Source organism: Ciconia boyciana, chromosome 20, assembly GCF_034638445.1.
Source record: "Ciconia boyciana chromosome 20, ASM3463844v1, whole genome shotgun sequence".
Taxonomy (NCBI): Eukaryota; Metazoa; Chordata; class Aves; order Ciconiiformes; family Ciconiidae; genus Ciconia; species Ciconia boyciana.
This window is the reverse complement of record NC_132953.1, coordinates 2,164,646-2,188,440: the sequence shown is the minus strand read 5'-3', so window position 1 is coordinate 2,188,440 and position 23,795 is coordinate 2,164,646. Positions and strand designations below refer to the sequence as shown.

Sequence of the window (23,795 nt, the reverse complement as noted above, 5' to 3'; positions counted from 1 at the left end):
GGATTGAAGTGTTTTACTGTGAGGTGCTCAGCTCCCCGCTTCGTGTGGGGAGCTGTGTGGGTTTGTCAGGTCAGGAACGCTTGCACAAAAGCTCATGAAGAACCACGCAGCCAGAGTCTTAGAAAATATCCCAGTTTATTTGAGCATCTCCACTTCACACGGTTTTACAAAACAATGTATTTACAGGCAAGGAGGGGGCTACCTCAATTCAATTGGAGTGTGCTCTTCTCAGGGCAAGGAACAGGCTACATGGAAAAAAGAAATCAAATCAGCACATTCACAAGTCACATTTGTTGCATTTTTCTTTACAAAAGTAAGAAGGGTTTAAGATGGGTGTCTGGCACAGCTAACCCCCGTTGTCGTGGCAGGGGACAAGCTCCAGGAACGCATTCAGTGAAGCCCTTCTGCTCGTCATGGTGCAGAAGGGGAAGCCACCAAGTGTAGCGCAACTTCATGCAGCTGGAGCTCGGAAGAAGATGTGTCAGCTCAACCACAGCGTAGTGTTAAGGCAGACTGTGGTAACGCCCCTCAGCCCAGCTCGCTGAGGCGGACGACCATCTGTACATCTGTTCACTGTTTCCCTTGGGGTGAGTGACAACATGTTTCAGCCAAACTTTTCTCTTTCAGCCCTGGACTTGGTGTGACCAGAAGCGAAGTCAGACAGAGGAGACCACAGTGTGGGACACCATGAGGGAAGGGACACCATGGTAAGAACTTCTTCTCCCCCCCCCACATGACTGAAGACCAGAAAAAGGGGTGCGGATGGCAGTTTGAAAACAAACGAAGGAGATAGACTGGATTCTGAAAGCTTGTTTTTGAACCTGTCCCAATAAAACTTGCCTCTAAACACACCAAGTGTTTGTCTTTTTGTTTAATTTTTTTTATTAAGTTTAATTTTTTTTATATAAATCTTGAATGACTGTTCCTTCTAGTTGTTGAGGGGAGCTGCGCTCACTTACCCATAAAGAAATCAATGTTTGGAGTAAGGGAAACTTCCCTAAGTTGAGATGTGGGAAGCCTAAGGGCTGAACTAACCCACCAGCGTAGCTGTTCGGTACACCCACCGAGTCCCAGGCACTCGCGGCGAGGTAGAGGGAGGGTTGAAGTTCACAGTAGAGGCTGGGAGGAAATGACAATACCACGTGTCTCCAGCCAGCGGTGTACAAGAGGTGTCCGTGTCCACGTCCACGCAGGGAGGAGCGTGTCCCTAAAGCCCCGTCTGCTGTTTGATCCACTCTCGCAGGCTGGTGAGCCGGCTGTAGACTCCAGGCTTGTTTCTCTGCGCGCAGCCGTCGCCCCAGCTCACTACACCGGCCAGGAACATCCGATTGCTGGACTCCACGCTGACCAGTGGCCCTCCAGAGTCGCCCTGCACAGAGCCAAACAAACAGCAGCATAAGCACCAACCCAGCATGTGGTCCTAATGCAAAGTGATAAACAGAGTAAACCACAAAAACTCTGACTCCAGTCAAAGGCCAAATCATTGTTTCTGAGACTCAGTCAGCTGTCGGTACCATTTCTTGGCCATTCCCTGAATCCAGAAAAAACTGTACATACCTCTCAAACCAATACTTAAGGATGGCACTAAGAGTCCCAGAAGAAAAGAGCTAGACAAGGGGCCTGTCTTTCTTGCTAACAAATGGGAGTGGGGGCACACCGTTCTCCTCCCTGGTGAGATGGTTTTGAGACCAAGTCATGCGTCGACACCATTTGCTGCTCATGCCCCTTCCAATTCATGGAGGATCCACGTAGATTTGTTGTGTATTATTAAGTGCGGGAATATGAGTGGAAGTGCCAGAATAAAAAGGGCTGAGCAAGCAGCCTGTCTTCCCAACTAAGGCTCCTCCTCACAGCAATAAACCCGAGTGCTGCCGCACCGCTGGCCTACCTGGCAGGCGTCCACGCCGCCCGTCAGGATCCCCACGCACATCATGCGCGGCGTTAGCTGGTCCGTCAGCAGCTTGTTGCACACCGTCTGGTTGATGAGCCGGATTTCTGCTTTCTGCAAGATGGAGGCTCCGCTGCCTGCGAGGACAGAGGGGCAGCGTAAGTCAAAGCATTTTTAAGCAGCGTTTCTCTCCCCTGCGCGCTTCGTTCGGGCTCTGAACGACCGACTCAATCCCCGTTGCAACAACCCGCTTTTTCCTAATATCGTTTTTCCAGCAGGACGGAGGCATTACCTTTGTGCGCTCCCAAGGGAATCTCGCTTGATTCCAGTCTCGAGGCAAGCTAATACATTTAAATTGTGTCCAGCCAGCCCCCCTCTTCCCTAAAGCCAAGTGCAAAAAAAAAGGCAACGCCAGCGCTCACCTCCTTCCACGGTCGCTCCCCATCCAGTCACCCACAGGTCCTTGCCCACGGGGAAGCTGTGGGTGGCATCGGGCAGGCAGATGGGCTGGACGACCGAGGAGAAGGTGACGGGGGTCTGCAGCTCCATCACGGCGATGTCGTAGTCGTAGGTGTAGTCGTTGAAGTAGGGGTGGGAGATGATGCGCTTGATTTTCCGTGTTTGCACGGTGGCACCGTTGCGGTTGCCTTGGTTGGTCAGGCCCAGGTAGGCTGTCCACAGGCTGGGGTCCGAGTACCTGCACAAGTCCCAAAACATAGGGCAGGGCAGGGCGAGGCCTCGTCTCACAGACGTGCTAGCTCGCTACCTTACACAGTTTCCTAGAAAGCGCCTGTCAAAACTGTTTTTTTTCCTATTCGGGCAAAACGCCTGAAAAGGGAAGTGCAACCGTCGGGGTGTCCTGCCTACAGCAGGCGGTCCCCGGTCCGGCTCCCACCTACCTGATGCCCTGCAGCTGCAGGAAGCAATGCGCCGCCGACACCAGCCAGCTCGCCGAGATCAGCGAGGCCCCGCAGATGTGGCCCTGGCCCTTGACGTGGAGGCTGACCTGCCACGGCCATTCTCCCACGTCCGAGTTCTGCCCGCCGACGATCCGCGACTGCTTCGTGTAGGAGCGGATCCCGCAGTCTGGGGTGGGGTGGGGAAGGAGAAGGGACGCTTGGTCACTCCTGTTCCCATTCAGCACCTCCCCTTCCTTCCCCTGGGATATCTCCCACAGCGCAGGTGCCCCGTTACCCACGTCAGGGACGGCTGATGCCATCAGCACGGGAGCACACACGCTAAATTTGCTAAAACGTTTCCTGGCCAAGTCAGTAAACGTGCAGACAAACCCCCGCATTATCCGTGTAAGCCCTCTCTAAACATCTTGAACGACACCGACACTCCGCACGCTGCTAAAGAACACAGCTTGGCTATTTTCAGATCAAGCTATGACACAGAAAAGCCTAGGTGCTTTCTCCACCACACTTAGGTGTTTCTCTAAGAGGCCCAGCCCAGAAACTCGTGTCCCCCCTTCCCCAGGGCACTCACTGCAGTTGTCCTCGTCAGAATTGTCTTCGCAGTCCTGCTCCCCGTCGCACTCCGGGTTCTGCTTGCTGATGCAGTGCCCGCTGCGGCACTTGTACGTGTATTCCTTGCAGGGGACTGTTGCATGGACCACTGTAGGCAGGACGAAGGGAGAAGGGTTAGCCCCAGTTCTGGGGAGGTCGCACGGTTCAGGGGCCCTTCGCCTCTTCTGCCCGTCCCCAGGATATTGCCCCCCCTCCGCAGCCCATCCTCACCGCTGCTGCAGCTGCCCTCGTCGCTCCCGTCCCCGCAGTCGTCCTTGCCGTCACACTTCTGTGCGTTGGGGATGCACTTCCCGTTGTTGCACTTGAAGCTGTCAGCTGCGCAGCCTGGGGAAAGAGCAGCTCCTAAGAGACGGCAGGGCACAAATCCCACCGTACCTCCGCCACACGGCCGTGTCCGTCTCCCTTCCCCCCCGAGACAAGTAAAGCCTCTGCAGCTACCACATGCAAACGCCTATTTCCTGCGTCCCCAGTCTTTACTCCTCTAAACTGCACACCACCGCTGATTTATGCAGCCCTTTATTTCCCAAAAGCCCATGTTTCCTACGCCCCTGCTCATGCTCGTTTCTCTCCTCTGAGCTCTCACTCGGGGCTCCTGTGCGGGCTCGAGGACGCTGCACCAGGCGAGGCCTCGCCGTGCTCTGCGGCAGGCTGGCGTTTTGGGTTTCCTGCCTGCTCGTTTCCAGCATGGCCCTTGCCTTCCTCCGCACCGTGAGCCTCCCTCGCCTCGCTCGAGCCCTCAGCCCTTTCTGCCCGCGGGGCGAGTTACTTACTGCACTGCAGCTCGTCGCTGTTGTCGCCGCAGTCGTTCACGTTGTCGCAGACCCAGAACTTGGGCTTGCACCAGCCGTTCTGGCACCTGAACTGCTGGTCGGTACAGGCTGAAAAGGGAGAGCGAGAAATCAGGGGAGAGACCTGCAAAGGCACCTGCGGAGTCACCAGCGACCCGTTCGCCATCGCGTCTACCGCAGCATCACGGGAAAAACCTGGGCAGCTCTCCCAGCGGGGCTGCAAGCACGTGGGAACAAGCGCACCAGAAAACAGCACGACAGCTTGGGGCCACGCAGGCGTACGTAAATACATAACGCACTTAGGCTACAGCACGGTATTTCCACTGCTCCGGAGAACAAAACTATCTGGAGTGCGGTAACGTCTTCGGCAGTTAAGGCTGAAGCTCACGTTACACCAGCCTAGGAGCAGCAGGACAGCCAGAGGCAACAACTCAAGGAAAGTGTTTGCTACAACCAGTGGGAAAGCACCCGAGGTAGCCGGATCACGGTGCTGGCAGCCAGGCCGGCAGCACGCTCTTCCTCATACAGCCCCTTACCTGCAAATGAGATCCCAAAGCAGGGGATCCCGTCCTCTCTAATTAATTGCAGACCCTGGACAATAACATTATCTACGAGATAGCTCTGCTAATGCGAGAGGAAAACTGGCCGCACAAAGAAACAACTGCCATGTATCACACAGGTTTTCCAGATGTGCTCCGCGATACCTGCCCGGTTCGGTAACAAAATACATCCCTTTACACCAGCCAGGCTCAGCCAAACCCACAACAGCCTTAAGGATTAAAGAGAAAACCACATTTCCAGCTGGGAGGGACCGGAAAGGCAGGGAGATCCCACGGGGAGAGGGCTAGATTAGCGGGAACCCACAGCTCCTATGCTGGGAAAGGGTCCCAACTTGATCCCCACACCGAGTGCCTCTCACTCCAGCCTGGAGGAACGAGGCAGCGCTGGTGCCAGCGAGCGAGGCGAGCAGGGAGACCGGCAGCTGATCTGCAAAGCCTGAGCACTAAGGCTCAGTTACCCAGAACAAGCCCAGGGCGGTGCGGCCCTTCCCGTGACAAGGCAAAAAGAAACAAAGGACAGACTTACTGCAGGATCTCTCGTCGCTGCCGTCTACGCAGTCCAGCCACCCGTCGCAGCGCATGCTTCTGTCAATGCAGCGGCCAGTGTTGCAGGTAAACTTGCCAGGGCAGGCTGAGAGGGGAGAAAGGGATAAAATGACACGTGAGCCTTCCAGCCATCCCCTCTGCATCCCTTCCCCAAGCACACAACGTTCCCTCTGCCTGCTTACAGCACCCAGCATTAAAAACACCTTTTCCTCAGAACAGAGCAGGAATACAAGGAGGTTGGCGGGAAAATAAGACATGCTCCCATCCCCCGGAAAAGCGCGCTTCCCGATTTACACGGCAGCCTAAGTGCAGAGGAGGGACTGCCTCCAGACCTCGGGCAAATCTCTTCCCCCCACGGCCTCAGGATTTCAACTCACGATCGCTGGAGTCGTAGGACAGGTACTCAGCAGAGAAGCCGGTGTCGGTGTAGGACTGGTCTGAGTGGAACCGGACCTCTATTTTGTTGGTAGTACTGGCCACCACAAACTGGGAACGCTCCCCGCAGTACCTGCAGGGAGAGAGAGCAAAGATGAGCGGAGTGCCGTGGGTCAGCACTGGGCAGCCCTTTTCCATCCCTGAACTCCCCATCAGCACAAGGGGTCACTCCACACTCCCGGACAGCTAATGGGGCCGGAGAACAGAGAGCGGGTCTGATTCCAGCACGAGCTGCTGGACCTCAAGGTCTGCACGGCGGAGCAGAATTTTGCTGCCGTTGGCAGAAGGTTTGGGCCAGTTGCAAACAGCACCAAGTTGTGACCGTGGAAACGACTGGGAGCGAGTTCATCCAAACCCCGGCCCGACACAGTGACGTCTCTGATCTCAGATCCACCGTGTCTCTGGATTTGTGCAGCCTGTAAAGCCGCAGGATCCCATCCCACCACAGGCTGGTAGGAATCACTTACACGAGCACCGCTGCAGGAACTAGCCAGGGCCACGGATGCAGATGCCGACTGTGAAACCCTCTCCCTTCAAGGAAGCGTCAGCTCCCTTGCCCAGAATGTTAGGAAACAACACTGCTCGCTTCCCCCGCGCAGTACCAAGTTGTCTTTTTGGCTCAGCTTACCTTAGGTTGTGTAATAGCAAACAGTAAATGTAACAGTAAACGCATCACAGAACACAACGCAATTACCCTAACAATGGAGATTTGCTCGTTCGAGCAAAACCGCGCCAGATGTTTCTGCCTTTCTGCACGCGAGGCATGTGATGCCATGTTCCACGGCACTTGGGGGGGATTCAGCTGCAGCGTGCAACAAACCCAGGGTCTAATCCCCAGAACCAAGCGTGCCGCTCCCCTCTCGCCACAGGGCATCGAGCTACCAGAGCAGGCCAGACCCAAGCACCCTCCTGCCTCGTCATATCCCAAAAAGCCCCAGCACACTTGTTCCCACAGCAAGTTTAAGGAAAGGACAAGGTGCCACGTAACTAAATGCAGCCCCTCCGCTCGAAGGGCCAGCGCCGCGGGTCAGACAGCGCCTGACACCTACCTCGTGCTGTTGATCTGCACGTAGTCCTTGGTGCAGGAGCTGACCGGGATCCCGGGCTCCAGCATGAAGAACATGTTGAAACGCACCTTCACGTTCTTTTTAGAGGGAACCTGCAAAAGGAAGCAGAGTCAGTGGCACATTGTCTGCTGGAGCACGGAAAATGGGAATAAGTTTCATGGGTAAAGGGTGTTGGGGGGAGGACAGAAGATAACAGAAAAAGGAAAGAAGTCCAGCAGAAAAAGAAACACCTTCCTGAAAAGCCACTATGGCTCACGCTGTCATTTAGACAGTTGCTTGGCTTGTTGACCCCGGAATCCCGGATCAAACAAGCCCACAGAGCGGGGGTTGAAGCCAGACCTCTGTCAACAGTGCCTGTTCTCCCAGGCCAGAAGGTTTCCCCCACCACCAGTTTTGCCAGCAAGTGACCGGCCCGTCCCAAAGCCCACGTGCTCTCATGCTTTTTGTGTAAAGCTACAGTTATTGGGGGCTACGATAAGCATCACGCGGGGTTCGGGCCTCTCGCAGCCTCTTCTGCCTTTGGCAGCAGCTCCTAAAGCCTCCCTCCAGTCACGTCAGACTCTCAGTCTCCAGGCAGCATCTGCTGTGAGCTCGCTTGCACGGCGTCCTGCACAACCGCGTTCATTTGACAGACTAATTAAGGCAAAGAGAGGACTTCGTCTTACCTCTATGTTCCAGACACAGTCCATGGCTGGGGGGTAGTGCGCCGGGTAATAGGGAGTCGTGAAGGTGCCGCTCTCTCCTTTCAGAGTCGCGCTGCAGACTAGAAGATAAGCAAGAAGATGAAAACAGGTTAGAGACGTAAAGGGACGTGGTTTTCCCAAGCCTTAGCTGGCTATCACCCAGGGCAGGAAGGGAGGCAGATGCAACAGTCTCTAACAAGGTTAAGTCATTCTCTGGAGAGAGCAGCTCTGCTCCAAGGCTTGGAGAGAGCCCAGGAGATCAATTAGGTGCTTCCTGCATACATCAATCTGCATGTCTAATCCAACATAATTCTTATTTTGCCCTCCTCAGGGGACATCATTACAGCAGCCAAGAGCACCGTGGGCAAGGCAAGCTCCAAGAGCGAAGATGTGACCTGCCTCCAGGTCTCCCGGCTCCGGAAACATCTCCGGCAAACTGACCACAGCCACAGCTGCACTTCCCTCTTCAGTTGCCCACGGCAGGGAGAGGTGGGGGGGGGAACTGGGCCAAGGCCTCTGCTCACCTTTCATCTTCGGGAGCTGGAAGAACTCAGCCTTAAAGCCAGGGAATCTCCCCTCCTTGTTGGTAACCAGCGTGACGAGCATGACGTTCTGGGAGGACAGGAAGGTCAGGTTGTAGGAAGGGGCATAATTCCCACAGAGCCTAGGAAGTGAAGGACAAAATCCGTTAGACACAGCTGCTTAGAGAGCCTCAAGACCACCTCTGAGCAGGGACAGGAGCTCAGTTACCAGCAGAACTTCTCAGTATCGCCCTGCTACTTCACGCCAGGACTCGGTGCCATACAGGAACCTAATGGGGACACTCACCTGACCAAAGCGTGGGGCTCCACGGGGCTCAGAGAGTTGTACACCTTGACGTAGTCACTGTCACCTGTGCACTGCTCCAGCTCCAGCGTCTTGAAGGTCAGGCTGATGATGGAGTTGGCGTCCGCCCTCAGTGTCCAGTAGCAGAGCGCGTTGTTGGGGTACGGGCTGTTGGGGAAGCCCGGTGTGGTGAAACTGGTGATCTCCCCTTCCTTGGCGTGGAGGGCAAACATACAGCTATCTGCCCGGGAGAGCAGGGAAGAGTTAACAAGGCAAATGAGGAGGTTCTGCCCTGCCTTTCCCCGAGACGCAGAGAACAGCACTTGTAATTCCTCCCCTGCCTGTGGGCAGATGCCTCTTGCAGGGAGCACCCTTGCTTATCAACCTCCATCTACAAAGCGAGGCACTGGGGAAGGGCAGCCAGGGCCACGCACTGCTGCTAGACAACGCCAAGGCCCGCGCCGCAGTCTGGCCGACCCCAAACCAGCTCCAAGCAGCACGTGGAGGTCTGCCTTGCACGCAGAGCACCTCTATTCAGGCCCTTCCCCACCCCGCAAGGGACATCGCCACCCCAAAGAGGTCTGGGGATGCACAGAGGCTGTTATGAGACTGAAGGAGAACTGTACTTACTGTCCCGAGCGGAGTAAGCTATGCTGGGGTCAGCAGCTGGAAGAGAAAACAGAGGCAGTGTCATCCTTTGGGCTGTGGAAAGTCCCTGGCTGCAAAGCTGAAGTGCTCCCTGGGATCCACATCGATTTGGCCTTGCTTCTGAGGTCTCCCCCTGCAAGCTGGCCAGGGGGAGGCTGCTCCTGCCTGGGCTCTGGGGAGCCGAGGATCAAGCTCTTCCTCTGCAGGAGGCAGGGTTCATCCCTGCCCCTCTGCAGGTGGGCTCAGAGGAGAACACAGAGCGTTCGAGCGAAGGGGAGCAGGTCCGCGCAGCCTCCCCCACTCTGCACGGCCCATCAAAGCAGTGCTGTGAAAGCCGGGTCCTTACAGTCACCCTTAGAGCGGTCCCCGCTGCCGAAGGCACCCAAGGGAGGGCTGCGACCGGCAGCGTACCCCTCCAGTGAAACGTCCCCCCGCCAGTCCCACGCAGAGGCCCAGGGACTCACGGAAAGCGACGACCGACTCCACCTTCAGCATGGGGTTTCGCAGGCGGGGGTTCCACCTCTGGACCAGGCTCTGCTTGTCCGCCATCGCCCTGTCCAGACTCTGCTCCCGGTACTTGGGGACAAGGAACTCTGACCAGTAGTAGGCAATGACGCTGCCTTCGCTGCAGGGGAAGGGCGATTATGGGGTGAGAGCAAGGACAGACGCAGGAGGGCTCAGGTATCAGTAGAAGAAAGGTCCAGGCTCCTTGACGAGCCATTTTTGGAGGACGGCCATGGGAAAGGGAGAGTCTCAATGACAAGTTAAGCAAACTGCGCCCAGCAAAGGGCCCTGCCAGCCCGCAGAGTCCCTTTCAAAGCTGCCAGGCACCACCTACTGCACCGTACCTAGATTTTCCGAAGACATCTCCCTCAGCACACAGTGATGAGGACTGGCAGAAAACAATACGCATTTTCGGGTCACTTTTCGCTGCCCACCCTTCACTGTGTCACTCAGGGTGACTACTGAGGTGCCTCCCTCCCCAGCAGGCCGGGAACAAGGGTATACGGCTGCGTGACATCCCAGCATCGCCCTCCTCCACTCCCAGACAGGGCTCAGACAGCACTTAACACTCACCTGAACGCAGTTATCACTGTCTCTTTGTGGTAAGGGCCAATATCTGCATGATTCCTGTAGATCTCCTCCACCTGAAAGGTTTAAAGAAGAGCGTTCAGCATGTCTAGAAGTGAGGAGGGGGGAAAGGCTAAAGACAGAGAGAGCTTCAAGCCTGCTATGGAAAATCAGGGCACGAACCCGGCATCCCTGGCTGCAGGAATCTGCAGGGGCCAAAGAGAGGAAGAGGGAGAGTTGAGAGTCCCAGAAGTGACCAGACCTGCACACCGCAGCCTGCTCTGATTGACCTCGCCCCGCTCTTCCCCGGGGGAAGCATAACGAATCCCCGAGTCTCAGGGGAAAGGCAAGACCAGCCGCGGCTTCAGCACGAAGGGGAGACCGCTCCTGCCTCAGCTCCCAGCCCTGACTCCTCCACTGACCCGGGGGTTTGCCCAGGCAGCCTCCTACGGCGCACGCTGGGTGGCAGAGGCAGGGAGACGCCGTGGCACTGGGCTGGAGCCGTGATGCCAAGACCCAGCTGAAAGGCCGGCTCCTCGCACCCAGCCCAGCGCGTTACGGCGAGCGGGGAGAGCCGAGAGGAGCGCGAAAGCTCCAAGCGGTCTTACATGCAGGATCGCCATGGCCACGGGGCAAGAGGAGAAAGTCCTGCTCGCAGGAGGAGGGACGCAAGAAACCTCTTACCGTGCTCTTCACCTTCTTGGCCAGCACGGTGAACTCCGGCGAGCTGGAGTTCTCGTAAGCGTCAAGGAAGTCCCAGTTCAGAACCCGTAAGTGGCCATTGAAAAGCTTCCGGACGGCCGCTTTCCTGTCTGGAAGGCAACGGATCAGAGGCAGAAAGGGCAGTCAGGGCTGGGACCATGCCACAGCAGGTCCCCAGTGACGGCAGTCAGGGCAGGGGGGTGGAAATGGTGTCGCCCCACTTCCTGGAGCCTTCCCGGAACTAGAAAGGGCACATGTGAGCAACACCGGGTAACGAAGCTTCTCCCTGTGGATATGCTCCCAGGGTATCACCCTACATGCCGCCACCCACCAGACGTCACACTCACATTTGAAGTGCCAAACCAGGAGGCCGGTGACGAGGGAGACGAGCAGGAAAACAACGATCACGACGGTGACGACCACCCACCGCTTTGGGCCGCGCTTCTCCATCTTCTTGGAGTTCATGGCAGGGAGGAACTCCACCCCTTCCTCCAGGTTGTTCATGTCCTAGGAGAGGAGAGAGGACAGGACGGTGGAAAGGCCGTTCCCAAAGGCTGGTTTGGAGAGGTCCAACCTCAAAGCAGTCTAGAGCAGAGCTACCCGTCCGCAGCAGCTCCCCATCACCGAGAGCACGAGGCATGCCTCGGCGCCGGCGGCTCCGCAGCCGCCCCACGGCAGGACAAACCCTGAAGGCTTTTGCTTTGCTTTTCCACGCACACCTAATTCCTTTGTGGGCCGAACACAAGGTCATCAGCTCAAGTAAACTCAGGGGTGAGTCCACACATCGCCCCGTGACCGTGGTAGGTCACAAACCCACAACCTCCCAGATCTCTGCCTGCCGGCAGATGAAACTGCAGACAAAAATTCACCCCTATGAAGCGCTCACTACGTGGCAGGTGTGTCACCTGCAGCTCATGGGGTGCAGCATGCTATAAATAGCATTCCTGTAAAAGAAGAAACTGAGCTACTTCCTCCCTTTACATTAGCACCACTCTGTACGTCTCCCAGGCCAACACAGCACTCCTGTATTTCTGCTTGAGATTTCCCATTCAGTGCAAATAAGAGAAAGAAACCAAAAAACTAAGATGAACACACAAGACATCCTCACAGCCCACGACCGGCCAGACTCTCAGGACGAGATGTGTTGGCTAATGAAGAGCAGGTCCCAAAGGCAGCCGCCCAGGAACGAGGAATGACACCTGTACCGCACAGCTCTCACTGCTCTCACCGCCCACGCTGGGCCGGATGACGAAGAGGAAGGTCTCTGTCGCAGTGCAAAACCCTCGGTGCCCCAGGGTTTCACTCTCTCGCACCTTTGGCTTACCTGCACCTCCAGCCTGGGGGGAAATGAGAACAACTGCAGACCCAGATGTTTTCAGAGGATGCCGTGCAGCCCAGAGCACCCTCGGTACGGGCAGACGTCGGGGACCTGGATCCACGCCAACTACGCTAGCACTTCCTCTCCTCCCCAGAGCTGGCTAACCCGTGCTGGGAGAGCAGACCACATCTTCTGCTTTCTTCTTGTGCCTTCCTCAAGTAGGAAGGGCTCTCTGCCTGCTGCAAGCTGCCTAAACCACGAGGATGCCTCACCTTTCCCGTCACCACCTTCCCATTTTCCCCTCTCCCAAGCCTTACCGGGCATCCGGCAGCTTCCTGGGCAGCGGCACGGGGCTGCGGACGACAGCGAGGACACCAGAACGCAAAGTTCTAGCAAAGACTGGCACAAATTCGCTGCATTCAAATGCGTTCCTGTGCTCCGGCAGGGGTAATGTCATCCCCACAAACATGATGCCGGGTGAGATGCTGCCTGTCCTCTCTCAGCCCAGGGCTGACACAAACGTACACTAACGGCTCGGGCTAATTTGATGCAAATGTCATAAGCCCCTAAAAGTCAGGAAAAACACCCAGCAGAGGGGATCCTGTGGACAGAGGGACCTCTGAGCCCCCTGCGCTCTGGTGCAGACCCAGGCGGTGAGCCGTCCTCACTGCACGTCCCTTAGGTGCGATGGCTTCACCCTCTTATCTTTCCCAAGACTCACTTTGCAGGGACGCCCAGTTCCCACACTCCTTTTGCCCTTTTCTTCACCCAATCTCTGTCTTCTCCTCCCACCCTCCACACCTCACCTCCCTGCGGTATTCGCCTGAGGCCCTTTACAAAAGAAAGGGACATGGCAGGCACCTTACCCTACATTTTTGTAAAGGACTCTGGAAGTTTAATCCTCTGCAAACACTAGAAGGCCACCGAGACCAGAGCAACCTACCAGTTTTCGCACCATCTGCTCTCAGAATAATCTGAGTTTATCATTTGACAGCTCTCCACTACAGCATGGGAAAGGAAGCCTTCGTTCATTTGTGAGATTTACTGCCTAAGGCTGGCCAGAAAGAAAGCAACGTGAAGCACACCATCTCTGAGGTGCCAGGCTGTTTCTATCGCCAGCAGCCAGCCACCGCCAGAAGAAACAAAAGACCAAGCAGGGCCACAGAGGAAAATCCCACGGGGGATGCCCTGATTCCTGTTTGGCTTCCGTGACCATACAGGAAAAACTTGAAAACGTAACCCAAGGAAACTTCAAAACAGAAGACACGCAAAATAAAGCTTCAATCCTAAATCAAGAAACTCCGCAGTCAAAGTCAAGATTGCCTGGAGTTTGACGCACGGTCTTTGAAAAAGCCATCTGGCTCCCACCAGTTTCCAAATCATGCAAGAAATCCCCCCCAAACCCGGTAAAGGGAAGAAACCGGCCACAAATCTCGCAAGCATCTCCCCTCTCCCACCGTGGGGCTGCTTGCAGTGCCAAGCCTTCCCAGGACTTCCAATACGTCGCTGCTGTTAGCAGAAAGAAAAGTATTTAATTCTCTTCTAACATCTGCAGGAGCCTGCAGCAAGAAAACAACCTCAGGGGTTTAAATGATATATCTGTTCACACAGCAGCAGCTTTCCCAGGCTTCCTGGGGTCAGCAAGGAAAAACCACCTGCCCCCAGCTCGCAGCGGCAAGACAGAGTCTCTATGTGTTCCGAGAAACAATTTTTGGGCACAAACTGTTAAACCTTGGCCTTAATAACACACTCCCCTGGCAGGCTGAATTCAGCTAGATGGCATTTCTTCCCTGAAAGAGGGATCGCACGCTTCTGGCACGAGAGGCGTAACGTTACAGGGGGGTAGCAGCAGCGAAACGGCACCACGAAATGGGGTCTCCTCTGGAGAGCAAATAGCGTTTCCCAGGGAGAGCAAAGAAAACCCTATTTTCAAATAGCATACCCTTCGGCTGAAGGTACCTTCAGCCCTCTGCAAAATTCCCAAGATTCAGCTTCACCAAACTGCCAGAAAAAAACGGGGCTCTGCTGCAAGCAGGAGATACTGCCGTGCGAGGCCAGACTGCACAAGACTGCGGCTGATGCATTTTAACATCCTCTTCGAGCTAAAGGTTGTGTCTTTGCAGAGATAAAACTCTTAGATGGGAGCGACTAATCAGTGTGATTAAATCAGAAGGAAAACACAGCTCCCTTCCCCCTCCAACACATACAAACACATGCATTGCTCCTGCGGCTGCAGCGTGACCAAAGGAAGTTAGGCAAGAAAACTCACCATCTGATCTTTAGACAATTTCTCTGCTCTTCTTGGGGAAAAAAAGGATGGAAGATCCTAAACCTGCGAGAGGTTGCAGCACACCTTTGTCAGTTTGTTCTTGCTCCAAAGCTGAGACGGCAGTGCCACCCACAGCACCAAGAGAAATTAAAGGAGCGTGGGGACTCCTAGGGAGGTTATTTTTGTTATTACTCCTGTACAAGGTGCATAAGCAGCCACTGACACTCTTACTCGCCAGAAGTTACCCAGTGATTAGAGGCAGATATGAGACTGGGTCCTGAGAGGCTTCCCTCCCTGCCCTCTGTTTTGTATTCCAGATCTCGTCCTCTCCCATCCTCATACCTTATGTACATCATTATATTCCCCAGCCAACTCTGACACTTGCATGAAGCTCCTTTGGAGAGCTGTCGCCTGGGTAAGCAACAGTAATTCCTGCAAACTCTCTTCTCAATAGAAGGCAAAGGATCTGAAGCATCCCCCAAGCACTACAGGAATGCTGAATCAGGTCGTGCCGGAAAGGTTTCAGACGAGTCCCCGTGTCCTGACCTCTGAGTAAGAGGCTGAATCTTCCCTGCCCACACTCAGCACGAAAAGCACCCATTTGACCTCAGTACCAGACTTATCTGTGCCCAACCAGCACGGCTCAGCCTCTGCTCCGCTCACTCCGTGCTGCACATCCCCTTCGCTGCCGCCACTCCTGCCCGTCGGGGAAAAACACCTCCTCTGCGGTGCTGGTCACCATCCTCTAAGCTAGGCAGAAACCAGATGGAATCAAAAGCAAGACAGGCTCGAAAAATCACAGTTAAATCAAGAGAAAGTCGACTACAATTTTAATCTCCTTCAGCTAACGGTCGCTGCACGTTTCCCTCGCGTGTACTGAACAGTCCATCGCAACAGCAGATGTAAACCAGAGAGGACCTGAAAGCACGTCCTGCTCTCACCTTGTCCATGATTCCCCGAGAAACAGTCTCTAGCGCAAAGTGACTCAAGGTCTGACTCTCTTGCCCTTCTCGAGGAAACTACTCCAATAAACATTATTAACAGAAAACCTTCCCTGATACTCTCTCCGCCTTAGTCACACGTTCAGTTACTTCCTCTTGCTCCTCCTCGCTCAGCCCTCACCGTCACCACGGGGCTCCCCACCGCAGGATCGGAGGTTTCTGGTCACAGCGTCAGCCCGGCTGGCGTGGCTGCTGCAGGAAAGCCGCACGCCAATCAAGTGAAAGGGTCTGAAAGACGTTGCCCCGTTTCTTCCACGCTTCCATTTCCCCTGCCGTAGAGACTCCACGAGGACTTATATACATAGTCCTCATGGATTTATATAGCTCTTGGAGGTCTCATGCACGCAACTCCTCCGTGCAGAGAGCTCAGAGAGAAGTCCTGTGCGTAAGCAAACCTTCCCACTCCTCCTCTGTAAGCCAGCCGCACGATATATTTTTAGACAGCAACCGTACTCTGCCAGACTGGACAAACCAGATGCAGAAGTGACTAAGTCTGTCAGCAGGAAATTCAGCAGGCACACGGGGATGGTGGGAACTGCCACAGTTGACTCTAGACTGGAGATATTTACCGGAAAGCAGAGATATCCTCCTGCAAAGGGGGATCACAGAAAGGCTAGGACGTGCCACAGAGTATGGCTCGCTGGCAAGAAGATTTCTGGGATGTGTACAAAGCGGGGGTCCATCTGGGATCAGCATCTCCCATAGAGGCTGATTTCTGGCTTGTTCGACGGTTCCAGCAAGACAGCTTGATGTGTCCCGGGCACCAAAGGGCCTCACTGCTCCCCTCTCCTCCGAAATAGGTGCTCCATCTCTCACTCAGTGTCTACGTCTGGTTCGCTGGACCCTGACCCACAAAAGGACTGGGCTCCTGGCCATTAGTTTCGCCTGTGCCTTATAACCGCTGGTTCATTTGTTTGTCCAGCACAAGGCAGCTATGAGATTCAGCTGCTTCCCTTCCCTTGACGTCCCAGCCTCAGGTGGTCTGCCCCAGGACTGCTCAGGGCCAAAGCTCTACAGATCACAGAAGGTAAGAGCAGGTGTGCAACCAAGGCAGTCTCACTGCAAAAGACCCACTCTCTGGCACTGACGTACACAGCCAAGAAAAGGAACCCATAAAATACAAACTTTGAGGTGGCCTGGGGAGGTCTCAGATGAAGCAGAGTCATCGGACTATGCGGTTAGACTCTTGCCGGGTAATTACACCCTGCAGATCCCAGCCTGTGTATCCAAGGGGCAATTCCCACCTCTCCTTTTCCAGCCACACCTGCCTCAGGTGGTGTTCAATAAAAACTAAACCAAACATCACATGAAAAATGAGAAGAACGAAACCTATCGACTCATCAACCAGCTCAGGACACGGCCAGCGAGCCGGGCTCAGAGCTTGGGACACCCCAGCCTTTGAAATCAACAGGGCGGGCTTGTGCAGTGCAGAAAGAGCAAAGAAAGTCACATTTTCAAAACCTGAGGTTTCCCAGATCATACCGAAAGCTAACACCAGCTTTGTGGTGGTGGCATAAGGGGAAGCAGCCCGTTTCCCATACGAAAAAACCCCAAAGATCTAAAAGCTGCTGACACATGGTGTGCACAGCACACAGCTCGCTTCACCCAAGTAGCTCAAGTACAGCTACACAACTCTTGAGATCAACTCCTGCACTGACTCTTGCTGCAAACCCCGACGCTCCTCCAGGAAGAGATCCGAGAAGAATCATCTTCCCACTTCTCTTCTTATTCTTGATAAGAAATACATGGAAACAGCACGCATCAGAGCCTAGTTTCCCTACGGCATATTTGTGCTGTGTTGCCCCAACATGGGCAGTAAAGCACTGAAGAAACTTTACCAGCGTATTGTTTTTCGTCTTCAGTTCCTTATTAAGGGCAATGACACTATAAAATGATGACATCAGAACTAATGAGGGAATATGGAGCAGGAAATAAAGAACACAGAGTCCTCCAGACTGTCTACCTTCCAGGCACAGAGGGCAAGTGCAATAGTGAGAGATACAAGTCACACACACCTATTTCACACACCAATTTCGAGCTCAATCGTCTACAGCAGTCAGTCGTCTCGTGACCGTCCTGAGTCATACAAGAAACCAAATTCCTTTAGGTTTATTACAGAAGGAACTAAAGTTAATGTTTGCTCAGGACAGCACAGGCTTGGCTTGCTGCCCTGCAATAGGCTTATCAGTGCAGCTGTGTCATGCAACACAGCAGCTCAAAAAAAAGCGTCCACGCTTCTAATTGTGTGTCTGTTGTAGCAGAGACTTTTACCCGTAAGACTTAGCAATTCTTGGGGAGAAGTGGGAAATAAAGCTACCTGACAGGCCTGATCCATGTAGCTACGAGCCATGAAATTCCTCCCTGCAACACACTTATGTCCCAAGACCAGAAAAGAAACATGCCACAGATGCAAATAGCTTATTCAAAACACTCTTACATCTTTCCTGGTACAGAAAGTACTGTCTGAGCAACAAAAACGCCCTCCAGCAGCCTAACAAAAACAGCTGTGCTCCAGACCTCGATGAAACGCTCCACGCTCATCATTACATTTCGCCCACGCTCTTGACCGACTCTCATAGTTTTGAGGCGAATCTGGCCCGTGACATTTGAATGTTTGGAGCCAATAGCAGCGGAAACACCAGCATCTCCGACTGGGCAAAGCCTTTGTCTGGCAAACCCATCTCTATTAGCTGCTCCCTCCTCCGCCCCAGCCTATCGCCTGGATGTTGCAGTGCGTTATTTGCAAGGCTAGACCCGGCGGCCTTTGGATGGAAATGGCATATTCTACCCTGGGCAAGGCGAGAACCTTTGGTCCGATACCATCCCTGCAGCCAGGCCCTCAAAAATGCTCTCGCTGCTCCCTCAATGGTTTTACAAAGTGATCTTTTGTTTGCTGAGCAAAGGTCTGGCGCGCTCTCGATCGGCCTCAGCCTTTTTCTCATTGTCCTTTCCTTATACCCGTTTGTCTTTGGCACCAACAGCAGCAAAACTGGCCTGAGCAGCAGCTCACCCACCAGCCACTACCCGAGGGAAAAGCTCTGCACCTTTCCAAGGAAGAGGAGTAGCTTCTCCTCCCCGTGCCCAAGAACCGTCGCAGCTCCTTCGCCGCCGCAGGAGGAGACGCGGTCATTGCAAAACAACTCACGTTTGCTCTGCCATCATATTTATAGGGAGCCAAGTCCAACGACAGTCGGTCCACAAGGGACAAACTCCTCGGGCTGTTTACTGCCAGGAAGGCAGGTACCGTCTTTGGGGAAGTCCTCCTGGATCAGATCAGCTCCTCTTGAACCGATGCAGGGGAAAAACTGATCCAGAACCAGGGGAAAGGACCTGGCACGCTGCTGCCCTGGTGCGAGGGGACTGGCTCGAGCACTCAGCCCTGCCATAAAGACACACCAGCGCGCAAACCTCCCTTTTGCCAAGGGAACAAGCCGGGCAGGGAAGATCACGCTGCACACAACAGTGTCACCCCGACCCGGCCAGGGAACAAGGAGCTCGAGCTGAACGGTATCAGCGAGAGCATCTCCTTCCCGCTCCTGGCAGTCACCGTGGCCCTGACACAGGCAGGACCGCGGGGCTGGAGGCAAGGGAAACTTCTTCGTGCTGTAGGCCAGCTTTCTGATCAGTGCTAAAACTGCTAGCTCCTTTGCCGCTGCCAGATAACAACCGCTAAAGCCAGGCCACAGAGACCGACACCAGACAGCCTGCAGGTGAGCTGGCAAGCGCTGCTGTCGTGCTTTAACCGAAAAGCACGGTTTTGAAACAGCTCTGTGGCACAGAACAAGCTCTGGAGGTGCAACCCAAAAACACCAGTCCCTGCCTGACCCTCGGCTAGGACGACCTACAGGAAAAGCCAAGACCACGGCTTAAGCTCACTCGAGTTTCAAAGCACACTGATAACGCATCAGTTAATTAACGAAGCCCCAAAGCCCTCAGTTAAAGTCAGACCTTCTGACGGCTTGAACAGGTTTAGTTAGATCTGTTGCTAAACAACCCGGACCCACGCACTGCAAACAGTTCACCTCCGCGTAGTTTATCTTTACTCACATCCCCAGCGCCTAGCTTCAGCCAAAATCAAAACCGTCGGAGCGATGTTAGCGCTGACATCGAGGCGGTCTAATGCCGGTGCGGACCGCTGCGTCGCGACAGGTGGGGATTTCCACTGTCCGAAAGCTGGTTTTTCTTTTCCTGCTCCGCTGGGCTCGGCAGCATTCCCCAAATGGGTTCTCCTTACCTTACCTGACGGCGGAGTGGGAGTGGGAATTTCCCTCGCTTCCCGAGAGATCCGGAGCCGCCCTGGTTGGTCCTGAGCCATGAGGCTCAAAGAACCCGTGCGAGCGGAGGACGAGGCAGCTCGGCGAAAGGCTGACTGCTTTTGGGAGAGCCCCGCCGCCCCCCCCGGCACCGGGTGCTGCTCTCACCTGCAGTTGGGTGCTGTACCTCATGCCGGCACCGTCGGCCGTGGGGCCCTGCAACATGGCGAGGGCGGCTGCCGCGCCGGCTCAGGCCGCCATGGCGCGGTTACTCCTTGCCTCGGCACGGCACGGCTCGGCTCGGCACAGTGCCCAGCCCCTCCTCTCCGCGCTCCTGGCAGGTGCGGGAAGCTGGAAACACCCCCTGGGTCCCCTGATGCTCCCATGTCCGGCTGCAGCTCCCACCTCTCCCGTTTCACAGGCGTCTGGGGGGGAACTAAGGAAAACGTCGTGCCCAAAAAGCCATGCCCAAAAGCTCTGCATCATCCGAGGAGACCCTTTTGCCATGTGCTTTGCTTTAGTAAACACAACCAGAAAAATCTGTCTTTTACCAACACGAGCCGCCCCGCAGCCAGCGGGAGGGCTTGCTAGCACTCATGTACACAACAGCTTCTAGGGCAAAGCTTTACGTACCCAAGGTCTTATCCCTTCTCGGGTGACAACAACTAGCATGCTATGAAGCCCCGCTGCAAAGAGGGCACTCTCCAGCACGCACAGCCACTTCTGCCCCAGGGACAAGCCCGCTCTTCCCAAAAACGTTTGGTACACTCAGGGGCTGCCAAAGAAAATATTCCCTTTATCCCAGCCTGAAATCTGCTCTCAGCTAGGCTAGTGCACTTTAGGAATGAGCCATCTCTTACCAAACAGAGGAGACCAGATGCAAAATGACAAGCAATGAAGCAGTCCAGCAGAAACAGCGCATGTATCCAAGTTGGGCACTCGGAGTGTTGCTCACATACCAGCAACAGCTCCCACGGACTCTGTGGTCTAATATTAAACGGTGCCCCCAGAAAAGAAAAGGAGGGACGAGCAGCAAAGCCCTGGGTTTTGAGAATGCTCTAAGGCAGCTTCGAAAGAGGGCTTTTAACACTGAAACCTGCATTCCTGACACAGTCTTATTCCTTCTTGGAAAGATGACTCACCCCCACAGTCCAATATTTATGTTTCTCACATTCAAGAGTAAGTCAAGATAAAAGATAGATGGACCAACATCACCGTTCTCGGAAAGGAACTTCCCTTCTCTGTCTGACATGCGATAGTCTGTACCAACATGTGATATGCCCGTCAATCTATCTGAAGGCTGGCCATCCCGCTGCTGATCCGAACCTCTTTACACCAATTGCATCCAGCCCTGAAACGGATTTTTTTCCACATCTGAACATTTCAATTTCCCAGAAAGCTGGTTCTGGTGTAACAGGAGTTGCCCTCTGATTCACATGCCACAGGCAGATGCTTGCTGGGCTTCCTTTGTTTCCCCTTGCTCTAAAATGTCTCCTGCAGAGCGCAAGTTTTGCGTCCCTTTTGCAGGTGTTTCTCTAGGGGAAAAAGAGACAGTGTCAGGTCTCTGATCCTGCTGTTTTCTCTTTAGGTGAAAAATACAACGTAACTTCTGTGCTCTTACAGAAACACTTCTGCCACCGCCTTCCTTGCTCCCTCATCCCTCAGCTACCAGAATCCCACTCACTCGCCGAGCACCGCACAGCAGGAAGTATCTCTGGATTTAAGGTATTCCCCTTCAAAAGGTGGCTTTGTTAGTCAGCCTGCTGAAAACACCCGGCTGGCTGATGTCAGGAGCTTCTCTCAGCTCTCCCACTGATGCCCAACCCTTGCCCAGCGCTCTGCTTTTACAACCACTCCCTACCTGGCTGACTGCGGGTGCTCCAGCCTGACTTAATACCCCCGTGAAACAGCATATTTCAGGTACAAAGCAGCTAGTCCGAGCTGAACCACTGTTTCTGCAAATTTCTCCTCTTCAGCATATCAACTGATCTCCTGCAGGCAAGTGCCGGGCAAACACCCGTGCCATGGGATGCGGCTACGGAGGGCGAGATGCAGACTCACGCTTTGAGGCCTGCAGCGTCCCTTGCAAAGATCCACAACTCTTGGTTTCACACAGAGCTGCGAATCCCCAGTGCTTCCTGTCATTCAAGCCACTGGCGTTTCACAAACTAATTCATTAGCCCAACTGGCTCTTTGAACAAGGAGATGCAATCACCGTGGGGGAAAAAAGAAAGCAATACACGTGCTAACTATAAAATATTATTTAGCTGGGAGGCAGCTGGTTTACAGCCCTAAATGATAGGATTCCCATTTCTTTGCTGCTGAAGCAGCAATTTATTTTGTGGCTGTGTTGCTAAGTCACGACAGTAGATGAGGACCCCCTCTTTCTGGGCACTGTACAGTCCCAAAACATCAAAGCAGCAATTCCCAATAAGCAGCCTGCCACATGCTTTTGCGGTAAGACACTTCCACGTGTCTCTCTAGTCTGTCTGAAGGATGCCGAGCCCAGCCAAGTCACTATGAAGAAAGATGTAACCGAAACATAAAGCTCAAGCCGCTTACCCACGTGCAATGACAGCAGTCAGCAACAAAGCCTCTGTTTCTTCCCACTTAGATCAGTTCATTCAATAAAAGCTGTCACCTCCTCCTCCTAACGTTGTCTCTTCATATCAGTGTGGCCACAACAGCATTATGAGAGCAGCAAGCCGAGGTTTAACACGCCTTTAGGAAGAAGGAGAGCACTTGCTTTAGGCACCGCTGAAATCTGAGAACCAAGTCCGTCTTTGTCAGCACTGTATGCGAGTTGCAAGAGCTAGACCGCCATGAGCTCGACCCCCAGGAGAGTCCCAGAGGAGACAGGGATCAGCTGCAGGAGCAGCAAACGCTGTCTGAACAGGCAGGATAATTCCGCATCAGCTCCCAGCCCTGGGAATGCCATCCAGGTGAAAGAAGGGAAAACGTAGCTGCTTACTTAAGGAATGAAGGCAGGCTGCCTGCCGGGGAAAAGTCTTCTGGTGGAGGCAGCTCCCGGTAATTCTAGCTCCACAAAGGAGCACCGTCCATCCACGCTGCCACACCAGTGAAGGGCTGGATTCAAACAGTCAGTGACAAAGGGTTTTCCTCTCTGCAGTGTGTCCCAAGGATTCTGCTCACAGTGTGACTCCTAAATTCCAATTTCAGTGCCCTCCCACCCAGATTCCTGCCAGACAGCCCCGAAACCACCCCATCTCTGTCTGCAGCTAAAACATGCAATCCGGTTTGGCAACTTCCACAGCGATACAAAAGATTGGGAGAAAGATAAAACTCAAAGGGTGTCCTGTTACTTTGCATTCCAAAGAGTAAATAAAAGGCTGATTCAGTGGGAGGAGAGGAAAACGTCACCCACAAGCTCTGTGGTTTCCAGCTGAACTGGCAATCCCCAGGGAGCAAAGGTGAAGGCTGGGTACCTACCACTCCACTGACAATCTGCACAGGGACAGCTCTTCCTGCTCTCGGGCCTGAGGCAAGTTGTCTTGGTATGATTCAGCCTCTCCATCTGTAATGCAAGGCGAATAATTACTGACTTTGGAGAATGGGACCTGTAAAAGTGCAGTGAGTTGCCCTCAATTGGCCACATGCTGCTCTGAGGCAGAGCTGAGCGGTGGTGCTACTCTTCAGAAAGCTGTTCAAGGATTACTGTGTAATTTGGATGGGAACTTACCCTTTGATCTCAAATGCTTCTCTCAAGAGCTCTGGAGTGAGAGTCCTGCTTCCAAAACGTGACTTTGGCAGGGATCACAAGTAGCTTTGCCCTCCTGAGAGCATGAAATCTGGGCAGAACAAAGGGCACTAGTGGCCAGCTCCATCCTGTGGAAGGTATGGGCATGAGCAGCGAGCAAAGGATGTGACAGCGTGCAACAAGGTGGCAATGAGAAAGCTAACCCTCAGCCCTCCAACACTTCCCAGACAGCTCTGAGACACGCTTTCAAAATTAAGGGGGACCACTTCTTGTGCCTCTGTTGCCAACAGTGCCAGCCACCTGACCAGTCGTGGAACTCCAAAGGGAATCCAAAGCCCTAGGAAACACACCATAGGATGTAAGCTTGCTCCCGGGACTATACTATTAGCTGGGTCTCTTTCTGGAGCTCTTCCGTGGCTTGTGAAAGTAGAGAACCCTTTTTTGTGAGCTCTGAATCAGCAACAGCAGTGTTTGCCAGCCAAACTGTAAGTGCA

General features: G+C 54.2%; 1 protein-coding gene across 12 annotated transcripts; it reads right to left on the bottom strand.

Moving 5' to 3' along the window:
* Nucleotides 1-116: 116 nt before the first annotated feature.
* On the bottom strand, nucleotides 117-22,767 carry ST14 (ST14 transmembrane serine protease matriptase). 12 transcript variants are annotated; one of them, XR_012045871.1, is made up of 20 exons: nucleotides 19,752-19,857; nucleotides 11,090-11,249; nucleotides 10,725-10,852; nucleotides 10,047-10,117; nucleotides 9,434-9,594; nucleotides 8,952-8,987; nucleotides 8,325-8,562; nucleotides 8,021-8,160; nucleotides 7,479-7,576; nucleotides 6,796-6,905; nucleotides 5,689-5,819; nucleotides 5,292-5,396; nucleotides 4,188-4,295; nucleotides 3,628-3,741; nucleotides 3,377-3,505; nucleotides 2,788-2,974; nucleotides 2,311-2,585; nucleotides 1,889-2,025; nucleotides 1,065-1,369; nucleotides 117-245 (listed from the first exon to the last, which is right to left on the bottom strand). XR_012045871.1 is itself a non-coding variant. In XM_072884397.1 (20 exons), exons 3-20 carry the CDS (start codon nucleotides 11,244-11,246, stop codon nucleotides 1,208-1,210), a joined length of 2,487 nt encoding a protein of 828 aa, XP_072740498.1. In that variant the 5' UTR covers nucleotides 11,247-11,249; nucleotides 22,146-22,304; nucleotides 22,555-22,767; the 3' UTR covers nucleotides 117-1,207. The 12 variants fall into 12 exon arrangements, 11 of the variants coding, with proteins under 11 accessions (XP_072740498.1, XP_072740502.1, XP_072740496.1 ...); XM_072884397.1 differs by lacking the exon at nucleotides 19,752-19,857 and adding exons at nucleotides 22,146-22,304; nucleotides 22,555-22,767 and having other exon boundaries at nucleotides 117-1,369; XM_072884401.1 differs by lacking the exon at nucleotides 19,752-19,857 and adding exons at nucleotides 14,944-15,079; nucleotides 15,271-15,387 and having other exon boundaries at nucleotides 117-1,369.
* Nucleotides 22,768-23,795: the final 1,028 nt, after the last annotated feature.